At 43.6% G+C, this 26,918-nt stretch overlaps 1 protein-coding gene across 1 annotated transcript in view; it reads left to right on the top strand.

The window, feature by feature from the left end:
- Positions 1–26,918, top strand: part of dennd2da (DENN/MADD domain containing 2Da) — a 48,366-nt gene that overhangs the window by 17,864 nt on the left and 3,584 nt on the right. Inside the window, exons 3-11 of the mRNA XM_080016022.1 lie at positions 2,944–3,039; positions 7,419–7,588; positions 8,150–8,262; positions 9,296–9,365; positions 9,480–9,557; positions 10,823–10,963; positions 14,843–14,991; positions 15,276–15,447; positions 19,293–19,343. Of these exons, the coding sequence (XP_079872148.1) occupies positions 2,944–3,039; positions 7,419–7,588; positions 8,150–8,262; positions 9,296–9,365; positions 9,480–9,557; positions 10,823–10,963; positions 14,843–14,991; positions 15,276–15,447; positions 19,293–19,343 (1,040 nt within the window). The remainder of the gene's footprint in view (positions 1–2,943; positions 3,040–7,418; positions 7,589–8,149; positions 8,263–9,295; positions 9,366–9,479; positions 9,558–10,822; positions 10,964–14,842; positions 14,992–15,275; positions 15,448–19,292; positions 19,344–26,918) is intronic.

The following is a 26,918-nucleotide window of genomic DNA, read 5'->3' as shown; positions in this document are numbered from 1 at the left end:
TCTGATTCAGTTGGGCGAGATGCTCAGTTATGTCACACAACATAGCAAAGTCACACAGCCAGTTTGGATCTGACAGTTCAGACAAGGGTTTTCCTTTACGCTGCATGAAAATAGCAATATCTTCCTTAAGCCCAAAAAATCATTTGTGGACTTTGCTCCTACTCAGCCACCGTACTTGTGAATGGTACGGCACGTCGCCGTGCTCCGAGCCCATCTCCTGCAAGAACAGCTGGAACTGACGATGATTTAGGCCACGCGCCCGAATGAAGTTCACTGTTTTCATGACTGTGGTCACTATATCATTCATCCCCAGCACCTTCCCACACAAAGCTTCTTGATGGATAATGCAATGATACGTCATCAGAGGCTTGTGACAGTTACTTTTTTGCATTTTTTCCTTCATTCATCCAACAAAGCCCGCATTTCCTCCACACATTGCAGGTGCACCGTCCGTAGTTAATCCCACTAACTTCTCCCAGGGCAATGCATTTTTACTTACGGACTGCTACACCTCATCAAAAATGTCCCGTCCTGTTGTGGTCCAATGCATGGCAGCTACATCCAACAGCTCCTCAGTGACAGAAAGGTCCGACTTAACGCCTCTAATAAAAACGGATAGCTGCGCTGTATCCATGTTGTTTGTGCTTTCATCAAGAGCTAATGAAAAAGCTATGTAGCTGCATGTCTCTTCGGCCAGCTGTGTTGCCAGGTTTCCTGCTAGTTCCTTAACTCGGTCCATGATGGTGTTTCTTGATAAACTGACATCTTTAAAAGTCTGTGTCTGGTCGGGACACACCTGCTCACAGACCTTCAGCGCGCACTGCTTCAAACAATGCACCCTCTGAAAAAGACTTTGCAGCGTGGGCAATTTCTTCAGCCACAATAGAGCTAGCTTTCACTGCCGCATTGTTTTTGTTTGTGGCTCTCTTGAACACATCCTGCTGCGATCGCAATTTGCTCTTGCACCATTTGTTGTTTTTTTTTGAAGGCTCACTTTGGCAGACTTAGCTCCGTGTTTGGTGTCAAAATGCCGACGTAGATTGTACTCTTTGACAACCGCCACTGCCTCATAACACAAAAGACATACCGGTTTTTCTCCTTGAAGCACAAACATAAGCCTTGAAGCCTTACCATCTTTCTTTAAACAGCCTTCCATCTGCATCAATTTTTCTCTTCCTGGACATTTTGGGATCATTGTTTGTATTTCTTAATTCGGAAAATGGCACTGATGTGGAAACACTGCAACCTAGTGATGGGATGCCGTCACTTCACGGGTAACATGATCGGCATGATCGGCATTATAAGATAATCAGACCTTCTAAGCTCTCGCGGGCCACATAAAATGACGTGGCGGGCCACATTTGGCCCGCGGGCCTTGAGTTTGACACATATTCTTTAACCTGTGCTGTCAGCATGCTGAGCATACAACACAGAGTATTTGTATGCCAGTCCAGTTTTTGTATGCCAGTTTTTTCGAAGCCATGCTTTGGACATTAACATAGATTATACTCAACTTTGCACAGTTATAAGTATTATTCTAAATAGAACCACCCTCCATCTGAGTAACTACACACGTGGCTGTAGTGCCACCGGATCTGCCAGCATCAAAGCTAAGAGCTAATCATGGGAAGTGCTCTGTTGGCTGCAAAGACAACCACAAATAGTTTAAAAGAAAGTTGAATTAATACCAGCTGTTCTTGACAAAGCTGCAGACAAGGGAAATGTAAGTATTTAAAAAAATAATGCTGCTGTGTGTGTGTGTGTGTCCCAGTTAGGTTACTGTAGGCTGCACCGCACAATCCGCTTAGCGTTTCCCCAATCAAAACCGTAGATGTTTTTATTTTATTTTCCAAAGTTTCCGCAATTGAATGAAACAAAAAAAACAGCAAGCCCCACCGCATCGCGCGGTGCTCTCAGCTCTGCGCTGCTCCAGGCACCGCAGCGTGTGTGTGTGTGTGTGTGTGTGTGTGTGTGTGTGTGTGTGTGTGTGTGTGTGTGTGTGTGTGTGTGTGTGTGTGTGTGTGTGTGTGTGTGTGTGTGTGTGTGTGTGTGTGTGTGTGTGTGAGGCTCCACAATAAAACTGTACTGTAGGCTGTGGCACGTGATCCGCTCCGCCTTTCTCCAAACAAAGGCGTAGATGCATTTATTTTATTTTCCAACGTTTCCGTAATTGAATGAAACAAAAAATCCCCAAGCCCCGCCATATCTCGCAGATGCTCCATGCTCCGGGCTGGCCTGGACCCCGTGGTCAAAGTCGGAACAAATTTTTTAATTAGGCCTTGTAGATCTCATATGAGTGAAGATTCAGCAACTGGATTTCTTATTTCTTGCCTCAAACTTGTTCAGAAACAGATTTTAGTAGTGATAAGGTGAAATCAGTAAAAGTTTACGGAGTAAATAGAATGTAACCTGGGGGCCATGCTTGAATGCCATTGGCTCACAGAACCCGGAAGTTGTGCTCAAACCCCATTGGCTCACAGAGCTAGAGGCCTCGGGAGGGTGGCTCCTCCCACTGAAACAGCCCATTTTCAGACTGTGTGGATTAGATGCATGTTAGAATGACTCCAATGCATAATCTGTGCAATATGAGTGATATTTTCAGCACAAAACTTTAAAAACTTGTTTTCGGGCCCTCAGAGACTTTATGTTAACTTGATGAAAATGAGCATAATAAGTATGCTTTAAAAGCTAGAGAAAATAGAGAAATATTCTGCTCATTTTATTAAGTTTTAAGTTTTTAAAAAGACGAAATGCTACACAGTGCTCCTTCAGAAAGGGTCCAAGAATGATGGTGAAGTAAGATAGTGGGGAGTAGGCTTGGGCCGATATACGATAATACCAAATATTGTGATATTTGCCACCATATGCAAAATTTGGGATTTTGCCCAAGTCTATTTGGGAGACACTCCATTACTCTATTTGTGTTTGTTGTGCACCATGCAGGCACCCACCAGGCTAGCAGAGAGTCACATGGAGAACAAAGTGCTTTAAAGAGAATAAGCACCATGTGGTCATCCTTCCGTCGAGGCAAAAGAGATCGTGAGTAGTCTCTGGATGCCCCACACACACAACTTTATAAGAACTCGCTTATGTGGACAAAATTGTTGGAAGCTAGAGCTAGATATACACTGTGAGTCTCAGAACTGTGGCCTGTTACAATCTTCCTTGAATTCGCCCCCTGGGATAAAAAGGATAAACCATATATATATATATATATATATATTACAGGCAGTATAACTTTTTATTTATTTGGGCAAAATATGAAAGTTTCATAGTCAATGCACTCCACTGCAGATCAATGAATTAACAATGCATTATTTTTTCTTCTGTTGACTCTCTATTTTGGGAATTTGGGAAATAGAGCATTCTGCCTTGAGCTTAACATAAGGTTTTAATAAGGTTTTATATTTTCTGTGACATTTCAACATGTTATTTATTGTGAGATTAATCACAGAAATGTTGTGATTAATTAAAAAATTACCATTTATATAGTTCAGTAGCCCTAATGTCTGTTTATTCCATGATCGCTAACTTCAGATACTGCTCCCATATTTGAAATGCTATTTCCACCTACCGATGATATCCTCAGTCAAGGTCAGCACTTCTCCACCCTTGCTGATAACGGCTCAAGCAGTGTACTGCTTTGGCCTCCTGAGTAGGGATGCAAATTTAAAGGGATTTCCTTAATCAATAGTTGTTAACCTTAACAAACAATCGTAGATTAATCGATAACCTAAAAGCTAATGGCGTGCAGGGACCAACACAATGTTGCGCACCTCTGAGATTTTGTGACTTGGCGGGATGGGTGAGAGGAGCGTTTCTCCTCATTTCATTTCAAAATGGAGAAGTTTGAGGCTAATAAAATTACTAAGCATTACTAAAATTGTTATATATATAAACAAACACTAACTAATTTTTTTTAATATATTTTATTGGAGTCATCACCATAGCAATATATTGCTTGTTTAGTTTTGTCATTGTACCTCCCTCTCTCTTGGGGTCTTTTTTCCTTCCCCCATGCCGTTGAGAAAGTTCCGTTATCCCGTTCCTGTCTACCGTGTTCCATCTGGACACAGCATTTTTGTTGAGCAACAATGAGATGCTCCCATTTTCTACACACAGCCATGTTTGTCATACTTCTGGAAGCCTCCATCTACTTCTACTACTATCTTACTCCACTGGGCATTTTTCTTTCTCGACTGCCCCCTGTCAATCTGGTGAATACTACTACATCCTGGCTGGGTATTTTTATTCTCCAAACGCTCTGTGCCCAAAGCATTCCCATTAATGAAATTACAACAAGACCGTAGGTTGTTCAGTTCTTATTGATGAGACTAAATCTCAATCGATTAAATTATTCTTAACAATTAATCGATAGTGGATAAATTGTTAACATCCCTACTCCTGAGGTTTCGGATTGGTTTGCTGGTATTTCTTTGAGGTTAGCCTAAAGTCGCCCATGGTCTTCCTGGACTCCTCTTATACCCGAGCTTTCACTTCTGCAACCACTGCAGCTTGGGGGGCCCCCATCCTAACCAAGCCCAGAAGGACTTTTTTACCTTGACCACCTCCCTAGGTCCATGGGTTGCCGCCCTAACAGGCACCGAAAACCTTCTGGCCACAGCTGCTTCCACGATGACTGCTTTAAACAGGGTCCATTTCGGATCTTCAGGGAAGGACAGAAGCTCCTCCAGAGGTAGGAGTTGAAATCACTTCAAACTGGGTCCTCTACTGGTTGTTCTCAAAAACCCTCACTGTGCGTTTGGAGTTCCCAGGTCTGTCAGGTAGTGTTCCCTGCCATCTGATCCATCTTACCGTCAGGTGATAGCTAGACAGCTCGGCTCCTCTCTTCACCTGAGTGTCCGAAACATATGACCTCAGTTCTGATGAAACGACTACAAAGCTGATCATCGAATTTTGGCCCAAGATGGTCAGGTACCAAGTACCCTTGAGTACAGTGAGCCTTCTTGTGTTCGAACATGGTGTTTGTTATGGACAGTCCGTGACTAGCACAGAAGTCCAATAACAAACTACCGCTCTGGTTAAGATCGGGCAGGCTGTTACTCCAGCAACTATTAACTATGGAGTCACCTGGCAGTGTGTTTTCCAGCACAACACCCCCCCACTCCCCAGGAAGGTAGTGTACTCCAAACTGCTGTTGGGTGCATATGCACACACAAAAGTCAAGTGTACTCCTCCAGGTGACCCAAAGTCACATTGAGGCCACCCTCTCGTTCACGGGGATGAACTTCAACTGAATCTCCCCCTGTCCGAAAAAGTAGGGGAGATTCCAACCCCCGATCAAGAAGTTTGGCACCAGAGCTGATGCTGTGTGTAGAGGTGAGTCCGACAATGTCCAGTCTGTACCTTTAAACCTTCTGCACAAGCTCTGGCTCCTTTCCAGCCAGTTCCTACTACCTGGGTCCAGTATGCCTACTAGACCCACTGTGTCTCTTTAGGCAGTGCATGTTAATATCGGTCTTTGAGGTCCCCAAAACATGTTTTTGAAGTTTTTTGCTAAAAATACCACTCAGATTATGCATTCTAGCCATTCTAAACATGCCTCTAAATCCATCGTGTTCCTGATGCTCTAGTGGAACACGATGGATGGAGTGGCTCCTCCCACTAAGCGGAGCTCCCCAGGCCATGAGTTCTGTGAGCCAATGGGGGTTGAGCACAAGTTCTGGGCTTGGGTTCTGTGAGCCAATGGGGTTTGAGCTTTACCCTGGGTTCCGTTGGTTTACATGCGTAAACTTTCACTGATTTCACCTTATCAGTCCACCAAAATCTGTTTCTGAAAATATTTGCTGCGAGTTGCTGAGTCTTCGCTCATATTAGGTCTACAAGGCCTTATTTAAAAATGAGTTCCGACTTTCACTCTAGTGTCTGGAGCAGCGCAAAGCTTGGAGCAGTGTGGGATACGGTAGGGCTTGGGGCTTTCTTGTTTTATTAGATTTCGAAGACATTGTAAAATAAAATAAATACATTACGGTTTTGTTTGGAGAAACGCGGAGCGGATCGCATGCTACAGCCTACAGTACAGTCAACCTAACGTGGACACAAAACACAGAAAGAAACACACTACGTGTCCGGAGCAGCGCAGAGCTTTAAATTAATTAAATTGAATTACGGAAACATCGGAAAATGAAATAAATACGTCAGCCACCTACGCAGACTACAGTACAGTCAATCTAACCTGGACACACACACACAGAAAGAAACACACAGCAGAATTATTTTTTAAATACCTAATTTTCCCTTGTCTGCAATTTTGTCCTGGACAGTTGGTATTAATTCCTTTCTTTTAAAAGATTTGTGGTGGTCTCTGCAGCCAACACTTCCCATGATAAGCTCTTAGCTTCGATGCTAGCTGGTCCAGTCGGGCCCCAGCTGTGGGTGGAATTACTCAGATGGGAGGCGGTTCTAATTAGAATAATGCCCAATCCCAATTCCCCCCTTGGCCATACCACTTGGCCCTACCCCTATGTTTTGTGCGCTCCCACATCGGGTAGTGTGTCCTGTTTCCTTTGGGGATCGAGGGGTCATTAAGCCCTCCAAATGGCCCTCGAAACAGAGCATTTTCAGAAGCAGTGGTAGAAGAAAATTCCCAGAATGCTATGTGAACTGAGGCAGTGTAAACGGAACATGGCTACCAGTGTGGGGAAAGAAGCCCATATTTTTGCAAATAATCACGCAATTTTTTTTAAATCTGTTGGAATATGTTAGTTTACTGTACATGCAAACGTATATGTAATTGGATCGTTATAACAAGCATTTAAGAAAAATCGCGATTCACTAAGTCAATGAAACTTCGTGTAAACAATGATTTGTAAGTGACAGTTGTATTTCCATGTCCTGTCTATGAAGCTTGCAAAATAATCCAGCAGCAAAACAAACCGAGCATGATGTTTACAGCCTACACAACCGGAAATACCATACCGGGCGCCGGCATTGTGGAAACAGCTGTCCGGTAAGGAATGCCTAGAGCCTCGTCACTGGTGTGTAACATATGTGCCATCTGCATCATACTGATGACATAACGATTGGTGTCCCATTTCCTGGGTGAAGATTTCAACCCCTAGCCTTTTTGGCTCTGTTCAGAAGGGCCACTACCCAATCGAGGACACTCCAAAACTAGAGGTAGGGCCAAGCGGGGGATTGGGATTGGCATCTCAGAGTACCGCTGCCACTCCTAATTTCTATCACCGACATGACTGTTAAAATGAATTCAAAATTTGACTGCGCGATAATATTATCAGAGAGTCAACCTCAAAAACGGCACAAGTATAAGATGCATTTACAAAGAATTCCCAAGAAAGAATATTTTTTTGATTTTAGCAATTGTCTAGCAATAATATTTATTACAGTTACGTATTGCACTGATCATGTATATGTTCTACCCTTGTATGTCTGTGTAGGAGGAAAACAGTCTATGGAGCCTCCAGAGAGCCCAGGGCCGGTGGACAGTGTGGCCAGGGAGCAGCGCTTCATCAGCGGCCAGTACTTCTTCGAGTACCTGGTGGTGGTCAGCCTTAAGAACGGCATGGACGGGAACTACGAGCCTCAAATCACCTATCAGTTCCCCAAGGTCACTTTCTTTCTGTAGCTTTAGAGTCGTACACCTCGGCGGATAAAGAAGGGCAATCTAAATAAACCACAACCATGTCAGAATAAATTGTTAATTGTTAAAAAAAAACAGTTATGATGAAAGCAACATAAGATAAAAGTTAAAAATAGGCCGTAACGAATCACAACTGATGCTAGGCTACAGTTGTGCTCTGCTCACAGCTGGGCTACAGCAGCTTAGCGTTCTGAGCTCCGATTAAATATTCAAAAGTTCAGCCTTTTGGGCTAATAACGGAGCGTTTCATTGAACAGTTGGCCAATCGGGTCGCAGCGGGGCCGGTCAAAGCAATTGTCAAAACAACAAAAGAAGTGACGCCATCCAACGTCAACAAACCTCGAAAATGCAGAGGCTGGAAACTCTTGTGGTTTGCATTTTGTAAAAAAATATGATGATTGTGATCGAGGGGAAAAATAAACCCACCACAATATTCATTTATGTGCACGGAGCAATTTTCCAGGATTGTTACAATCGGATGTAATAAATAGAGAATTTTAAATTGTGTGGCCTTGCTTTTTGTTCCAGAGAGACGGGATGGTCAGATTTCAGAGAGAGGAAGAGGAGAAGACGCTGAAGGCAATCACACTGTTCTGCTTTCCCGAGGGGATTAACTGGGCTCCCCTTACAGAATATCAGAGGTAGTGTCACAATACCAGCATGCAGCATGACACTTGTGGTGTGATAGGTCACAGAAAGATTATTTTTATTTACAGATTTTGCAAGATGTTTGTATTTATGAAAAATTCTCAGACATTTTGTTTGTTTGGATTCGATTGGACTTTTTACTAAATGTGTTTATTGTTGTCGTGGTGTTCCAGCTGTTGATGCTACAGTAACCATGTTTGGCTTATGCGTTTGAAAATTTTAGAATGAGAAGAAAAATATTAGATTGAACACTGCAAAAACTTATAGTAGTAGGCTAAAAAAGTAGACTATTTAAGGGTAGACATATTAGATAGAAATAGTAGATAGAGTATTTATTAGCATTGTAAATGTATTCAGTCTTTATGAATTTGTAATGTTTTTACTGGTCCTGAATATTAACTAGTGTTATATTTGACAACCTACAGAATCATCTAAACCATTGTGCCTCTTAAAGAGAACAGTAGTTTCACCATTTTAACCCATGCTGTATTAAAATGATAGTTCCCATCATTTATAACTAATATAACTAATTTATTCTAATCATGTTATTAGAATCACTTCGCTGAATTCTTACACTGATTGAGAAACTGAGTGCTCTACTGCAGCTCCTCAATATGCTTAAAAGCATTTCAATTGGGCAGATGTTTAAGCCTTAAAAAAACAAAAATGTAAACATAAATCTCCTGTTGAAACTACTGTATTCAAATGTATTCACATTTTCTACCGAAACATTTTATTTGGGGTTTTTTAGGGTTTTATTGACAGATTGCAAACCTACAGTAGCTAACGTTATGCATTGGATGTACTGCATGTACATCTGTACTATTGGAAGTTTTTTAATGCTTAAATATTTGGCCTTTTGGACCATTTTAAGCACAGTGGGAAGCTTAAGCAATGTGGTATGTTTTTCAAAAGTAAAAGTTCTGCTCAGTTCTGATGATGGGAACCAACATTTTAATAAGGCCTGCATTGAACATGGCGTCATCATTTATTTATCATTTCAAGTCTCAACCGGTGTGTTCGCAGTGAGACGTTCTCATTTGTTCTGACCGAGATCGACAGCAGCAGGAGAAACGGCTACTGCAGGCGGTCACTGGTCAGTAAATTGACCGATTTTACATTGCTGATCATTAGTACCGCAGGTACTCAGTACAATCATTTCAGCTACTATCAATAATGATATAAACCTCTTCCCCTTTTATTCATCCAGCCCAAAGGAAATGGAGCACGTCCCCCCGAAGCGTACTGTATTATCAGCCGACTTGCCTGTTTTGGCCTCTTCTCCAAGGTACAGTAAGAGATTTAAAATAGTGTCAAAATATTCAATTTTTATTTTTATATATATATATATAAAATCACTTACATGTAATAAGCAAGTAATGTAAATGCATCCACACAACTTTATCACATAGCCATAGACTATTAGACTAGCCATTTCAAATGTGAGCCCTCTGATTGGTGGGTTCACCAATAAATATGTTTAATTTGTCAATTTGTTCTCTGATTAAAAAAAAATCTTCAATCACAACGGATTGAGTTAAAACCTTTTCTTCTTCGATTCACTTAACCTAATAGACCTTGTGTGAACAGCATTGTATTTTCACTGCAGTGGTAGTGTCATTGTATTCATGTCCACTGTAATTTTTGTCAAGATTTTTGCTCCACAAAGAAATGCAAATGGCACCCACCATAACATTACTTTTCATTTGTATAGCGCATGGAAAATGAGCCAAAATGATAAGCCTACATTGAATTGTTTTCACTATTCAGTAATCGATTGCTATACTGAAAAACAAGTGGGAATTTGGTCAAAATTGTATGAAACCCTTTGTGAAATGAAATCCCCCTCAGCTATATTGTATTCCTCTCTCTGGTCTTAGCTACGTAAATGCTAAGTTGCTTGGTCACATTTCTAAGTATGCCAAATTAGTGTTTAGATGACATACTACAGCTGGTGACATATACAGTAGTATTATGCTAACACTGTACAGTACACAATGCTGTGTGATGTGTCTATGCAGTGAAGAAACATGTATAACTGTGCTTATTATGTCTTTTTAAAAGTGATGCATCACAAAGGATTTGTTGTAGCAGACAAATATTTGAAAACACTCAGGTGAAGTTAGCTTTAGTTAATAAGTAGTGAGTTGCATTGCAGGTAGAGAACTTGAACTTGCAGACTAACTCTGTCCTGGATGCAAATGGCATACAAATACTCTGTGTTGTATGCCTAGCATGCTGACAGCACAGGTTAAAAATAAATGAATAAATACATAAAAAAAAAAAAGATAAGTAGTGAGTCCAAGGCAACAAAAAGGCCAAGGCATTTTGCACAGATCATATTCAATTTTGACAGTATTGAATGATTTATTTTGAGAATTCCATTCACAACTCAAGATCCAACAGATTCTTCTGACTCTCGTTCCCCGGTAATTTGATGTTGGACAATGGTATGAACATGAATTATGCTATTTTGGATGCATACAAATGTATTGACTACATTTTTATTGTTCAACAAACGATACGGGGTTATATTTATTTTCATCTCTGCAGATCCTCAATGAGGTGGAGAAGCGTCGACAGATCTCCATGGCAATGATCTACCCATTCATGCAGAAGTTGAGGGAGTCTCCATTTCCTGCCCCAGGGAATACCGTAGAGATTAAAAGCTTCATCCCTGAATCTGGCACTGAGGTGAGGCACCTCCTTCGGAGAGGGCGCAACGTTCTTGTTTCTTTTCCTTTATCTGACTTGAGACAAAAGATTGTAAAAAAAAATTGACTTAATGAATAACAAAAAGGGTGGCCATGTCTTAATGTCGTTTACAGCTGTGTGTTACGTATGCACTCTATAATAATAATAATAATAATAATAATAATAATAATAATAAACATAATTTATCCATCACTATTATTAAGGGTCCAGCCTGCAATAAGACCCTAATAATAATACCTGTAATGTAATAATAATTTTCAGGCTTATCTGAAACACAAAAACAGCACTACACACAGACATGGTTCAGGTCTTGTTATAACCTGGACGTTTCAGACGTCTTGTTCGAATTTGATCAATATTGATCTACAGCAGTGCATAATATTTACAGAGTTATTTATAAATGCTTCAAACCCTTTCAAATTACAAAGATATCTGGTCAAATTTTCAAACAATACTATTTGGAAAGAAATTCACACAAAAGTGTGATTTCTTTATAAACAGGGTGGCGTGTGGTAGGGGAAACTGCCACGGTTATCTTCTGTCTGTTGTGCATAATTATAGTGTGTTAAGTAGGGAATACTATAATTATATTGGATCTGATCACATGTAATTCCACATGTGTATGGATATTTCTGAATAGGCATTTTTTCCCCCCTCCATTTAAATAAAAAATTCTGCCCATACCAACAGACATTAGAAAATGTCCACACGAGAACGCAAAAATTACTTTAAATAAGCATGGCAGGCCAGCAGGTGGCAATTTGTCATAGAACTTGATGTCAAACACCACAGAAGAATATTAGGAGCATGCGTATTGAGCGTCTTGTGGGCCGCGATAGTCATAATAGTCATACACAACACTGTATGGGAGCAATTCCTAAAGTTGGAGAGACTTTGCGCAACTTCAGGTCATGATATTAGTGTTTTCAAGAAGCTAAATTCTTTATGTATTCATTTGGACAAGTAAAACAAAGTCTTGCAAAATCTCCACCCTAGAAGGCATTTTCCAAAAGCTTAGTTTCCAGTCACCTAAAACGCTGTTTTCGTTTCAAAAAACAGCGTGCATGTGGACAGAGCTTTAGGTTGAGGTTAGGAGGTGGTGTAGATACACAGGCTGTCATGGTTAGATGATTAAAATTAAGTAAGCAACGGTTTGATTCCAATTTTGATTGAATTTATTCTTGATTTAGAGGGTGTGGTTGTATAATGCAGAAAACATTGAGCCAACTTGCAGTCGTAAATGTTCGAGCAGGACCTGAAACTTGACCACAATGAAAATTTGCTCTGGATGCCGACCAGGCTCTCTAGGGCCCTGTCAGGGAGGATAAAGTCCCTTTCACTACTTGGTTCAAAGAAGGGGAGCTTAGGTTTGGGAAGGCCATACGCTGAGGTTACAAGAAGCTCTATCACAACTAGCTCCGTCTTCAGTCCGGTACCTTCAAACCGGAATAGAATTTAAAAAACCCTGTTGGCCCAGGTAGACCTCCAGTATTCCTCAGGTTGGATGATGCCTGATCTGATCCTCCTTGTTTGGGGGTGGTTCTCCATACTATCAATTGGTACTGATCCTTAGCAATCTGCAGAGAGCTGCAAATGGGAGACCATACTGCATAGAAAATGGGTTGTGAGCTTGAGCTTTGACCAACGTTGCTGCCTTCTGGGCCGTGGGGTGACAGAGACACTCTGTTCGGTGGCCATGTCGGCAGCCTGGACTTGCTTCTCGAGGAAGGAGATAACAATCTACATATCAACAATGTATAGATCAGTATACATTTTGTCTGCAGTGTCAACTCTACCGTCGTGTCTCAGGCTAAGTTAAGGTTATTTATTTTTTTATATGTACCCCGCTGGACAGCTTGGCAACTTCTTCGATGAGATGGATGTCCTTCTGACCCTCTTTCCTGAAGATGGAACTCCACTTGTTCTCCTGGGAGACTTCAGCATCCAATCAGAGAAACTGAATCTCCTGCCTTCCTCGATTTCTTCTCCTACTTTGACCTGTCACTTTCTTAATTGTCTCCAACTCAGGCTAGGAATCTGCTGCTTGATCTTCTGTTCACCAGATCATGCTCTTCCTCCAACCTTACTGTCAACCCTATCCCTATATTGGACCATCATTTCTCCCTTCCTATTACATCTTCCCTTACCCATGCAACATTAACTCCACCCAGCACAACCTAAAAATGCTCTCACCTACCACTATCTTCTGCTATCCTTTCCTTGCTTCCTTCAGCTGAGCAGTTCTCTCACCTGTCCACCAATGAAGCAACCTCTACTCTTCTCTCCTCTCTCTCTTCCTCTCTAGATTCTCTCTGTCTGCACACCACTAGACCAGATTTAACGTCTCCACGTGCACCCTGACGGTCTGGATCACAAGAACTGAGTGCCGTGCAGCAGAGAGAGATCGACGAGCACTAACAACCTCTCTGCCTACCACCTCCTTTTCTCCAACTTCACCTCAGCGGGGTCTACAGCGAAGACTACTTTCTACATCACAGAAATCCACTCATCTGCCTCTAACTCCACTATTCCACCTTCTCCTCTCTCCACAACCTGCCCTCTTCCCGTTCCCTCTAAGCTGATGACTTTGTCACCAACTTTTCTTAGAAGATGGTGGATATCAGTTGCTCCTTCGCTCCTTCAATCCTCTCTCAGGGGAAGATGTTGTGCGATTGCACAACCCATCACCTGCTCCCTCGATGAAACCCCCTAAATTATTTTCCAAACATCTCTCCAGATATCTTGCCCTTCCTCACTAGTCATCAACTCCTCTGTGTCCTCAGGCTATGTTCCTACTACACCGAAGGAGTAGCACATCCTAGACTGTTCTCCTCTGGTTAGGGTGTAGACACTGCATGAAACCTGAAACAGTGTTCAGTGTGCTCCCATCATCCCCCCCATCAACCCACATGTTGAAGGAGATATATTCATTGTTTGAGCCACCTTAAAAACTTAAAGTGGGATGGTAATAGTGCTGGTAACCAGTACAGTAGTCAGTAAATATAATATGCCAGTTGTAGCTGTTGTTTTTGTAATTATATTGTGGTCCTATTCCTCGGACCAGTCCAGATATATACAAATACAGGCGTAGTCGTAGATGTGCAGTGTAGGTTGTGATTTATTGTCCCGGCCTCCCAAGTGCAAACAATTAAGCCACATCTGCAGGGGACAGGGCTGGCTTGGTCGTGGTGGCGCAGCTTTTCCGGGTCTACCCAATCAGCCTCTTAAATGTTGTTCCGTCTTTCAGTGGGAAGAGGAGGCGCAGCACTTCCAAAAGAAAACAAACTCTGTCATTCAGTTCTTTACAGACAGTTCAAGACATTTAGACAGTTATTCTGTAACTCCACTTTAGCAGCAGAAAACAAACAGCAATTGACAGTTACTGATTGTCAGTGTTACCTCTGATACCTGACTAACTAACCAAGGATCTGCCGTCATGACAGTCCTTTTATACCCCTCCCAACAGGCTAAATTATCTCGTACTTCCAGATTATAGTCCCTCTCTCTTTCCACGAGAGAATGTAACCATGCCTGGAATGAGCACAAATATTCACATAAAATAATGTTATTTAAATGCGAAAATGGCTTGTGTCTGTTAGATAGTTCTGTAAGGCAAAACTTTGGTGAACATTGGAGAACTAACAGAACAGGAGGGTGAAATATGAAAGGGCAAATGCTGTTACTGTAATTGGTGTCCTTTTAGTTAAAAACATTACAAACAATTTTATGAGTAGTCTTGACTGTGTGAAGCACCTTTTAACTTGTTTTGACACTAATAATGATTACATTGACATTCTAGTTATGGCCTAGAAACACTTCATACAGGATGTGCTTTTTGTAATGTGTTGACACTCACAGATCATCTCCCTGACGAGGCCATTTGATTCGTGGCTGGAGCACGTCAACTTCTGCACACTTTTTCATTGCCTGACGAATGAGGAAATACTGATGGTGTTTTCTGCTGCTGTGCTGGAGAGAAGAATCATCTTCATTGCTGACGAACTGGGGTATTGCAAACACATTCATACACTAGCAGAGATACACAAAATTGAATATGATAAAATTTAACTAGTAAAACCCTACATAAGGCATCGTCACAGATTCGATTGATCGATTCGATTTATCATATCACCCGCATAAGTTCCAGTCAGTGACAGTCTCAGTAGATTGGTAAATTGTTTCTACTGTTGTGATACTATGTAGCCTTTTTATAAAGACATTTCTTAGCGTTAACCGAAAGGAAATCCAGTGCAGAATAAAACTGATTGTGCCATATCTTCTCCATCTGCAGGACTTTATCCCAAGTTACTCATGCGATAGCAGCCCTTCTCTACCCGTTCACATGGCAGCACACTTTTATCTCCATCGTTCCAGAGATCCTGGTGGACGTGGTTATGGCCCCCACCCCGTACCTGCTGGGAGTCCAGAAGAAGCTCATGGATCAGATCACTGACCTTAGCGATGTGAGTTTCTTTTGCTGGTCCTTTTTTTGCTATACAATCACTTTTGCCTTTGTTCAGCACCTAAATAATCAGAAAGTGTGTTAGTAAAGTGCTCAGCGAGTTTTTGCTATGAAAAGCTGTAAATGATGCCACACGACTATGCAGGTCAATGCCCAGATAACATGTACCACATGAACTCAAAATTTCTTCACATTCATTAACATAATTAAACTTAATAAGTCAAAGTAAAACATCTCACCAAATAGATTGTGGTTTTATGTTATGCCAGTGATATCCTCCCATGGAAGTGGATTACTGCCTATATTCCACTTCCTCCTCTTCTGCCTCAAATCCTGGCCCTGTAGGTCAGATCCTACAGTGTCTAAGTCTGTGTGTGGCTGCAAGAGAACTAAGTCCTCAACTTGCTGGCTGGTGCTACCTGCCTCTGTGTTGAGAAGCTGGTCTTGGCGTTGTCCCTGCTGCCTGGCATCACTGATGGGAGCCAACATTTTAATTTAAAGGCCTGGGTTATAGATTCAACAAACCTATCCTTTAATAAGATAAAATAACACTTAATAATCCCAGGAGGGAAATTCAGGCTTTACAGCAGCAAAAGGGAAAACAGTGCGGGCAAGAAAGAGATATAAATAAGATGGAGAAAAATAAATACACATATATATATATATATATATATATATATATATATATATATGTATGTGTATTTATTTTTCTATATATATATATATATATATATATATATATATATATATATATATATAATTAACTAGTGACTCCAATGTTTACAAGTGGCAGTTAGTCTACAATAAGTATAAGTTACAGTATTGCAGCATCTTAACTTGTTCTTCTTCTTCTTTCGGATGCTCTGTTTCTTAACTAAAAAGGAAGGAATCTCTGTATGTATGTATGTATGTCCTTCGATTATCTGAACAACCTTTTATCCAAACTACTTCTGTTACAACCGAAGCTAGGAGGGACCACGCATGACACAGAGAGACGGGAGGCAGACGAAGCATGTTTATTAGACCACACGGTGGAGATGGCCGGGGGGACCCGGGCAGATAGGGATGGAGCAGGGCAGAGCAGGGATGATGATGACCGGGAAGGAGGGGTCCAGGATCTGGGTGGAGAGACGGGGAACCGAGCTGGATGGAGAGGGACGGACAGACTTGGTCGAAGAGAGGAGACAAGCAGGTTAGGGGAAGACGAAACAAGGAGACATAAACTAGGAACAAGCACTAGGAGCTAGGAGCTAGGAACTAGGCCAGTAGCAGTACAACTGTGTATGCTGGTTGACGGTCTGGCAATGAGTGACTGGGAAGCTGGAGAATAAATTCTGTGTGGGTGATGAAGGTAAATGATCCCAGGTGTGTGAAATTGGCCAAAGGGAGGAGCTGCGGATCGGTCAAGAGCGGCCTCTAGTGGTGCTGGGAGGCCGTGAGCCTAACAGTACCCCCCTCTCTATGGACGCCCCTTTGCGGACATCTGGAACCAGAACGGCGAGTGCGGTTGAAATCCTGGATAAGGGAGGCATCCAGGATCTGTTTCTGGGGGACCCAGGAGCGTTCCTCTGGACCGTACCCCTACCAGTCCACGAGTTATTGAAGGCCCCTCCCCCGGTGCCGCACATCCAGCAGGCGCTGCACTGTGTAGGCCGGGTGATCGTCGATGGTGCAGGGGGGTGGTGGGGACTTGGCGTGGCGGGAGAGGGGGCTCAAGACCACCGGCTTAAGCAGGGACACATGAAAGGTTGGGTGGACACGGAGGGAGGGAGGGAGATGGAGACGTAAGGCACAAGGGTTGATGATGGATACAATGGGGAAGGGACCAATATACTGGCAAGCGAGTTTTCGGGAGTCCACCTTGAGGGGCAGTCCTTGGTGGAGAGCCATACCATCTGTCCGGGGACGTACATGGGTGTGGGCGCACGGTGCCGGTTCGCCTACCGCTGGGACCTGGCGGATGCCTGGAGTAGGGCAGAGCGGGCCCTCTTCCACGTCCTCTGGCAGCGACGGATGTGGGCCTGGACGGAGGGTATGGCGATCTCAGCCTCCTGGGCAGGGAACAGCGGGGGTTGGTAGCCCAGAGAGCAGTGGAAGGGCGACAGGCCGGAGGAGGCATTGACTAGGGTGTTGTGGGCGTATTCGGCCCAAGGCAGCTGGTTGCTCCAGGAGGAGGGGTTGGTGGTTGGCCTCCACCACCTGGTTTGCCCGTTCCATCTGGCCGTTGGTCTGAGGGTGGAAACCGGAGAAGAGACTGACCTGTGCCCCCAGGGCCGAGCAGAAGGCGCGACAGACCTGGGAGGTGAACTGGGGACCTCTCTCCGACACCACGTCTGCCAGGATGCCGTGGCGGCGGAACACCTCGGCCACGAGCAGGTCTGCGGTCTTCCTTGCCGATGGTAGTTTGGGTAGGGCGAGGAAGTGAGCCACTTTAGAAAAGCGGTCCACCACCGTGAGGATGGTAGTGTTGCCCCGGGATGGTATGAGACTGGTGACAAATTCCAGGGCGATGTGGGACCAAGGACGAGTCGAGATGGGTAGGGGGCGGAGGAGGCCGGAGCGGTGTGGGTCCGGGCGCAGGTGGGACAGGCGGAGACGAAGGACCAGGTGTCAGGGAGCAGGGTCGGCCACCAAAAGCGCTGTCGGACGACAGCCAGGGTGCGGGTGAACCCGGGATGGCAGTCCGTCATGCCGGCCACCTTTTTGGGGTCCATCACCAGCCTCCCTTGGCCAATGATGACTCCTAGGAAGGAAACGGACGAACATGAAATACACACTTCTCGGCCTTAACGAACAGACGGTTCTCCAGAGCGGGCCGCTGCAGCACCAGGCATACTTGTCTCACGTGGTCGGAGAGGGATTGGGAAAAGATCAGGATGTCGTCAAGGTACACAAAGACAAACGAATTGAGCATGTCCCGGAGAACATCATTAATCAGGGCCTGGAAGACCGCTGGGGCATTTGAAAGACCGAAAGGCATTACCAGATATTCAAAGTGTCCGAGCGGGGTGTTGAAGGCAGTCTTCCCATTCGTCCCCGTCACGGATGCGGACCAGGTGGTAGGCGTTGCGGAGGTCAAGTTTGGTGAATTGGGTGGCACCCCGGATGGGAACGAAGACTAAGTCCATCAGAGGCAAGGGGTACTTGTTCTTGACCGTGATGTCATTGAGTCCCCTGAAGTCAATGCAGGGACGGAGGGTCTTGCCCTTCTTGGAGACAAAGAAGAACCCTGCGCCCAGCGGAGATGACAAGGGGCGAATGATCCTGGCGGTGGGAGAGTCGCGGATGTAGATCTCCATGGACTCCTGTTCGGGCCGGGAGAGGTTATACAGGCGACTGCAGGGGAGGGGGGCGCCTGGCAGGAGGTTGATTGCGCAGTCCTAGGGGTGATGAGGTGGTAGGGACAGTGCGCCCTGCTTGCTGAAAACAGGGGCCAGGTCCAGATATTGCAATAGAACACAGGACAGGAGCCCCTCTGTGTCGGCTGGGTCCATGTTTTTTGGCCAAGAGTGACATACAAAGATAATAGCAGTCCATAATAACAGTCCTAATAGTGCTTTTGCCATCCTGTGTCTAGGGATTTGGAGTGATGCTGTTTTATTAAAACATGGTTCTGTTAACAGTACGCTGTTTATGGTATGCAATACAGCCCTTATAGGGTGAAGTGGCCACAGTTTAGTAGCTGCAACTGTCCATGTTCCTTTAATGCAACGTCTTTGACAAGCCTCTAGTTTAAGATTTAAATGACATTTCGGATGAGTTTTGTGCGTTTGTGTGTTTTCCCCAGAACGATGCACTATGTCATAAAATATGCGTATTCTAATCTCTCTCCTCTTTCTGACATAGCTGCTCATGGTCAATTTATCTGAAGAAAAAAAGGAGACGTTTGTTGTTTCGGTAAGTTTGTTTATATATATATATATATATATATATATATATATATATATATACTGTAAAATTTATTTCTGCTTTTCCTGACAAGAACAAACTGTCAATCAACTTGTTTTGGTCCGCCCACTTAAGTCCAAGTAATCACTCCCATATGTATGCAATCGGTTCCACCTTTCAATGCGTTCAGTGACTACACACTCTGGTACAGTAGCTGGCGGTATGTACCAACTCGACAAGAAGAAAGACGTTTCCAAGGTTCAGAGCTGCAGCGCAGCGTACTTTTTTGTTTTTTATTCAATAACAAAATTGTACAACTGTGTAGAAAACAGGGTATTCTCACATTTCAGAAAGGTTACATTAGATGATAGAACACAATATAAATTCAGTATACATGGGATAGTATACAAACAGAACAATAACAGAAGAACACAATATAGAATCCGTATACAGGGGATAGTATACAAACAGAACAATAACAGAAGAGCCAGGGGTGTATCACACTAGACAAAAATATTATAAAACATACAGATATTAAGTGTTTTGATAGCCTTTTTGTTGAATTCATCGAAATAGAAAGTAGTTTCACATATTGCTCAACATCCTTCAGGAAAGCAACAAAATAAGGTTTTTTATTTAACTTACATTTATGAATGAAGAATTTTGCCAACATTGTTATCAGATGTATTTTAAAAAAATGTCTTGGGGATTTCTTGGGGAATTGAAGAAACCAAATGCCACATCCTCCCATAATAATTTAAAATCTTAAAAAAATATGATTAATGACAAATCTGCAAGGTATTGTCAGAATCTCTTGGCAAATAATAAAACAATGCCAAAACAGGTGTAAAACTGTTTCTGGATATTCGTCACAGAAAGAGCAGTTTGTGTTTGTCTGTTTTAAATTTCTGCATGTGGTGATTAGCGGGATAGTATTTATGAATAATTTTGAATGACACCTCCTTAACTTTACTCACGAGAAGGTATTTATGGGAAAGCATACAAACTTTCTTCCAATATATACAATTTCCAAACTGATTCCAGTATGCCGTGACATATGAAATACAGACATCTCTTTGAAATAGGGCACGTATGGCTCTATTATTATTTTGGGGATGTAGTGAGGAACAGATTTTTCCTACTAACAGCTGGGTTGGGGAAAGATACGCATCTAGATGCAGGCCTACCTATATTCCTGAAAAGCATGAGAGTGCCTGTTGGGATGGCTTCAAAAACTAAAGCAAATTCCTTAGGGGCCACTGGGAAAATATATGTAGATAAGAATTCTCTGTAAGTGAACAGTAGCCCCTCCCCATTGAACAATTCACTCACCAGCAGAACCTGATTCTGAGCCCATCTCTCAAAGAAAAGTGATTTATTCTTAAACAAAATGTCTTTATAATTACAAATAACATGTGTGGTGGGAACATGTGGTGGGAAGTTGTGCTTATGAAGACCAGGCTAGAAGGACCTGCTGATGGAATACAGATAATTTTACAGGGAGCCTGTCTACATTGTAATTTACAACTTAAAATAAAGCTCAGGCCACCAAAACAAGAGAAAATGTAATGGGGAATAAAATTCCAGATGAAACAGGATTTTTTTTGGAAATGTTTTGCCTCGTTAATTTTAAAGGTATCCTTTAGAGTGGTAAAATCCAGGAAATTAAGCCCACCAGATTCATGATTATTCATAATAACACTTATAATGTGTACGATTTTAACCAGATAAAGTTAAAGAGCATCTGATCAACAGCTTTACTGATATTACTGTCAAGTTTTTAAAAAAAGGACTGCATATGTAAGTTGAGAAATTCCCTAACTCTTCCATTCAATGACAAATCTCGTTGTAACCACTGATTAAATTTCTTCTGAATTTTTTGAATAATAGGAGTAAAGTTTAAAGACCATCTTGAATTTTAGTCTATAGAAATAGAATGCCCCAAATATGTTACATCTTCCCTTACAGGGATATTGCAGATAGTGTGTACATCACATTCTTTAACAGCTAACAGTTCACATTTATTTATATTCAAGCAGACCAGAAGCCAGAGAAAAATCATTAATTATATGAAGAGCTACAGATATCTGACTTGCATCTTTCCAAATAAGTGTTTATCATCAACCAGCTGACTAATAATGATATCATTAGTTATGACATCAGTACCAGGATTTATTGTTCTTTAGTAGGTTAATAGAGTCAACGACCACCTCTACGCCAAGAGGTGTGTCACAGTGATTTTAATCAATTATATCAATAGATTTCAATTCTTTACTTCTTTACTTTACTGAGTTTAAAAATAAAGTTGTGGCCTTATCAGTGATGACGTCACTAATATTCAACTGATGAATAAAGTTATTTTCGGAATAGTATTATTCAAGCCTAAAATAATTGTGTTCTCCCTCCTAAAGCCATTTTTTCCTGGATCTTATAAAGGCCCCCTCTACCTTATGCAGATAGAAGCCATCTAATTTATTCTGAAAGTCTAACAGATTTTGCCTATCCTCCTCTGAGATGTCATCAGGGGGCTTTTGATAACATTTTGTAATTTTAGTAATCAACTCTTCTTCCTCAGCTCTCCTAGACTTGGCAATAAAGCTCCCATAACTTCTTAAAAAAATACTTCTCTCAAACTAAAAGAGCTCCCAGTTAGTGCTATAGGACTTCTCTGTCTTAGCTTTATTCCAGACTGAGTAATTAATTTATTGATCTCCACTTTTACACATCATGTTCCAATAAGGACTTATTTAGTTTCCAGTAGGAAGATCTACCAAGTGTATTATCAGGTACAGATAATTGTTAATATGAATTGTCCTATGGTCAGTAAGGAGTGTGGTAAGGATATTAATTGTAATATTGTCTTTATCGAAGGAGTTTGATATTAACCAGAAATCGAGGAGAGGAGGAGAGGTGTGTACCATCACGTACCAGGGGGAGTTTTAACAATGACAAGCCTTGGTTCACAGCTAAACTCAGACGGCTAAGGTTAGAGAAGGAAGAGGCGTTTAGGAGTGGGGACAGAGACATGTTTGAGTAATTAATCTTAATCTTAATTCGAATTAATCTTCACTGCTGCGTTGTGGCACGGTGGCGCAGTGCATTGCACTGCTGCCTCACAGCAAGAAGGTCCTGGGTTCGATTCCTGCCTGGGGCGCTGTTGGCACCGTGCTCCGGCGGGTTATCTTCCAAAAAACAGGAGCCTTTCTGTGTGGAGTTTGCATGTTCTCCCCGTGTTCACATGGGGTTTCCTCCACCTCACGTCAGTAAGGACCCCACCAAAAACATGCACCCATCATCGTCTGACCAGCGATGGACACTTATCACCTGGTCCCCGGGCGCGTCCACGTATGCTGCCCACTGCTCCTGGCTGTGCCCCCGGAGGAAGGACAAGCCAGGATGGGTCAAAAGCAGAGGAGCCATTTCACCGGCCACCATCAAGCATGTGCATGTGTGTGTGTGTGCAAGCATGTGTTGTGGAGTGTCGTGTGATGATTAAAGACTGTTTCTTCTTTCTTCTTTCTGTTTAAAGTGGCTAAGTACAGATTTAGCAAAGAGGTGCGAGTTGCTAAATGACTGTACTCAAAGAGACTCTGGTGTTGACCAGTTTTCAGGCAATGACTCTGCCTCTGTCTGGCAAGGGTTCAGACAAATCACAAACCTCAAACCAAAAACACCTCACTCCATGAACAACTCACAGCTGGCCAACGACCTGAACAACTCTACTGTCGCTTTGAAAGACAATGGGACAGTCCTGACACCATCCCCCATGACACCTTCCACCAGCCCCAGCTCCAGCTCCACCTCTCCCACCACAGCAGGAGACTGGACCTCTTCACAGCTACTCACCCTAGAGCCCCCCCACCACAGTGATGACTGTTTCGATCCTGGTACACAACAGGCTTTTCAAGAGGCTGAACCCTGCAAAGCAGCCGGACCAGACTCTCTCTCCATCCACCCTGAAGCACTGTGCTGATCAGCTGTCTCCGGTGTTCACAGACATTTTCAACACCTCACTGGAGACATGCCATGTTTCAGCCTGCTTTAAATCCACCACCATCATCCCAGTCCGAAAGAAGCCAAGGACCACAGGACTTAATGATTACAGAACCGACTCCCTGACCTCTGTGGTGATGAAGTCTTTTGAATGCCTTGTGCTTTCCCACCTCAAATCCATCACAGACCCTCTCCTGGACCCCCTGCAGTTAGCCTACAGAGCCAAAAGGTCTGTTGACGATGTAGTAAACTTGGCCTTCCATTTCATCCTCCAGCACCTGGACTCCTCAGGAACCTGTGTCACCGGACACAAACTGTTTGAAACTATTCCCTCTGGCAGGAGGCTGCAGTCCAACAGGGCCAAAACCTGTCAGCACAAGAACAGTTTCTTCCCGGCTGCAACTTGCCTCATCAACAACCCCTGGCATTAAGAGAAACTATAGATAAAGACAAGGTTATTAATGAACGAGAAAAAATATTAAATTGTGGTCACCAACCAGTTAACAAGGAAGTGTATCACTAGATAGGACTGCGTACTTCATCATTAAAATCAAATACCAGTAAAATTGGTGTAAGAATATGATAATACTATTATATAATTATAGAACCCAGAATCGTGATTGTGGCGCCGCCCGTTGTGGCCGCCTGTGCAAGTGCCTTGTATCGATTACGCACATTTTAGTATTTTTAGAGCTTATTGTGCGTTATCACTGGGTGTCATGACATTTCACTGCATATATGTATGACCGTATGTATATGTATGTGACAGATTAACCTCTTGAATCTTGATAACCAAACGCAAATACAGCATTCTTGACCTGCTGCCTTGGCCTTTAGATTGGCCTATGAAAGCCTATCAAAAAAAGGTAAAAGCATTGGCTTTGTGAATTCAAGATTCAAGATTTAAGATTTTTATTCGTCACTTACATATACATAATTTCATACATTTTGCAGTGAAATGTAATGCAACGCACCCGGTGATAACACACAATATGTCCTAGGAAAAATGTAGAATAGCCCAACTAACTGACTCCTAAAACGTAATACAGTAAGTCAAATACTTATAGAATAAAATAAAAATATATAGAATAAAATAAAATACAATAAAAATAAAATTAAATAAAATGGAATAGAGGGAATATGCTTATGTATATGGAATAGGCAATTATGTATATACAGATATATGCATTAAAGTGGCATGTGAATAAAGTGAGGTAGTGTTTGGGATAATACAGCACAGTATACAACAGTACGGCGCAGCAATACGGCATCACGAACAACCCTGAACAGTGATACAGTATGCGGTACAGTATGCTACATACAGTACAGAAGGTAGAGGAGCCTATGTGTATGGCTCAGTGAGGACCCCTGGTGAGGTCAGCATTGTCGGTTCTAATGGCTTGTGGGAAAAAACTCTGTCTCAGTCTCTCTGTTCTCGCTGTGTGACTGCGGAGGCGCTTGCCTGACCGCAGCAGCTGGAACAGTCCGTTGTTGGGGTGATGAGGATCCTTCATGATCCTGCGGGCTCTGCTACTACACCTCCTGGTGTATAACTCCTGCAAGGGGGGGAGGGTAGTTCCAGTGGTACGTTCAGCTGAACGCACCACCCTCTGCAGGGCCCACCTGTCCTGAGCAGTACAGCTCCCAAACCAGGCAGTAATGTTGCCTGTCAGGATGCTCTCCAACGCTCCACAGTAGAAGGACTTGAGGATCCTCACCGAGACCCAGAATTTCCTCAGCTGCCTGAGGTGGTAGAGACGCTGCCTCGCCTTTCTCACCAGAGTGTCGTGTGTACAGTCCATGTTAAGTCCTCTGTGATGTGGACTCCCAGGTATTTGAAGCTGCTCACCCTGTCGACAGAAGTCCCATTAATCCACAAGGGTGCGTGCGTCCTCGATTGTGATCCACGCCTAAAGTCCACAATCAGCTCCTTAGTTTTGCTGACGTTCAGGTGGAGGCTGCTGTTCTGGCACCAGAGTGACAGGTCAGCCACCTCCTCACGGTAGGCCTTCTCATCGCAGTCGGTGATCAGGCCCACGACCACGGTGTCGTCAGCAAACTTTATGATGGTGTTGGAGCTGGACCTGGCCACACAGTCATCTGTGAACAGGGAGTACAGTAGGGGGCTGAGGACGCAGCCCTGGGAGGGATCCTGTATTCAGGGTAAGGGAGCTTGACATGTGCTTCCCCACCCTGACCACCTGGGGGCGGGCTGTGAGGAAGTCCAGGATCCAGTCGCACAGCGGAGCATTCAGTCCGAGCTCCTTCAGCTTGACAGCCAGTCTGGTGGGGACTATGGTGTTGAAAGCTGAACTATAATCGATGAACAGCATTCTCACATAGGCCCCCTTCTGGCCATCCATCCAGGTGGTGAGGGTGGTGTGCAGTACCTAAGAGACCGCGTCATCCGTGGATCTGTTTTGCCGGTACGCAAACTGCAACGGGTCCAAGGTGCGGGGGAGTGAGGCACAGATATAATCCTTAATCAGCCTCTTGAAACACATCATGACCACCGAGGTGAGGGCCACTGGAAGGTAGTCATTCAGGCAGGCAGGAGAGGCGATCTTCGGGACAGGAACGACGGTGGACCTCTTGAAGCAGGACGGGACCACTGATTCAGCCAGGGAGATGTTGAATATTGTAGTGAACACCGGAGCTAGCTGGTTAGCACAGGTCTTCAGTACTCGCCCAGATATGCCGTCTGGGCCCCGCAGCTGTCCTGGTGTTCACCCACATCAAAGCCCTCCTGACCTCGTGCACGGACACTGAGAGTGCGCGCTCATCCCCAGCGATGTAACTCCAATTAGCCGGCGAGCTAGCGGTGTTGTTGCCAGACTCGAACCGCGCATAAAAGGAGTTCAGTTGGTTGGCTAGGGAGGCGTCCACACTCGTGGCTGGGGAGGAGCTGCTCTTGTAGATTGTACGCAGCCCCTCCCACATGTGTCTTGTGTCCCCCCGCTCCATCTGTAGCTCCACAGTCTCTCTGTACGTCCGTTTAGCGTCCCTCACCGCCCTCCGCAGATTGTACGACGCCGCTTTGTAATTGTCCATATTTCCAGATACAAGACCGTCGTTGTAAGCGGCCGTGCGAGCATTCAGAGCGCAGCGGATGGATTTATCAACCCATGGTTTCTGGTTTGGGAATATCCGAACTTTCACCGTGGGAATGATATTATCCGTTAGCGTAGCTACAAAACTTACTACAACCTCCGTAAACTCGCTGACGTCACTTGAGCTTGATTGGAACATGTACCAGTCTACGTCAGTCAGAGCGTCCTGAAGCGCAGCCTCCGATTGGTCCGTCCACCGCTTCACATCCCTCGTCACCACCAGTTTTCGCGCGATCAGAGGCCTGTAAACAGGAACCAGCAAGATCGTGGCGTGATCTGATTTTCCGAAAGCAGGGAGCGAGACGGTCTTGTATCCGTTCTTGTAAGGAGTGTAACAATGGTCCAAAGTTCTATCTCCCCTGGTGGCACACGTGATGTGTTGGTGGAAATTAGGCAGAACTTTTTTAAGGTTGGCCCTGTTACCCAGTCACAACCACAGCCGCATCGGGATGTCTGTTCTGAAATCCGCACAACACATCGT

This window comes from Zeus faber (assembly GCF_960531495.2).
Source record: "Zeus faber genome assembly, chromosome: 15".
NCBI lineage: Eukaryota > Metazoa > Chordata > Actinopteri > Zeiformes > Zeidae > Zeus > Zeus faber.
The sequence above is the reverse complement of the archived record's forward strand: the minus strand, read 5'-3'. Positions and strand labels throughout refer to the sequence as shown.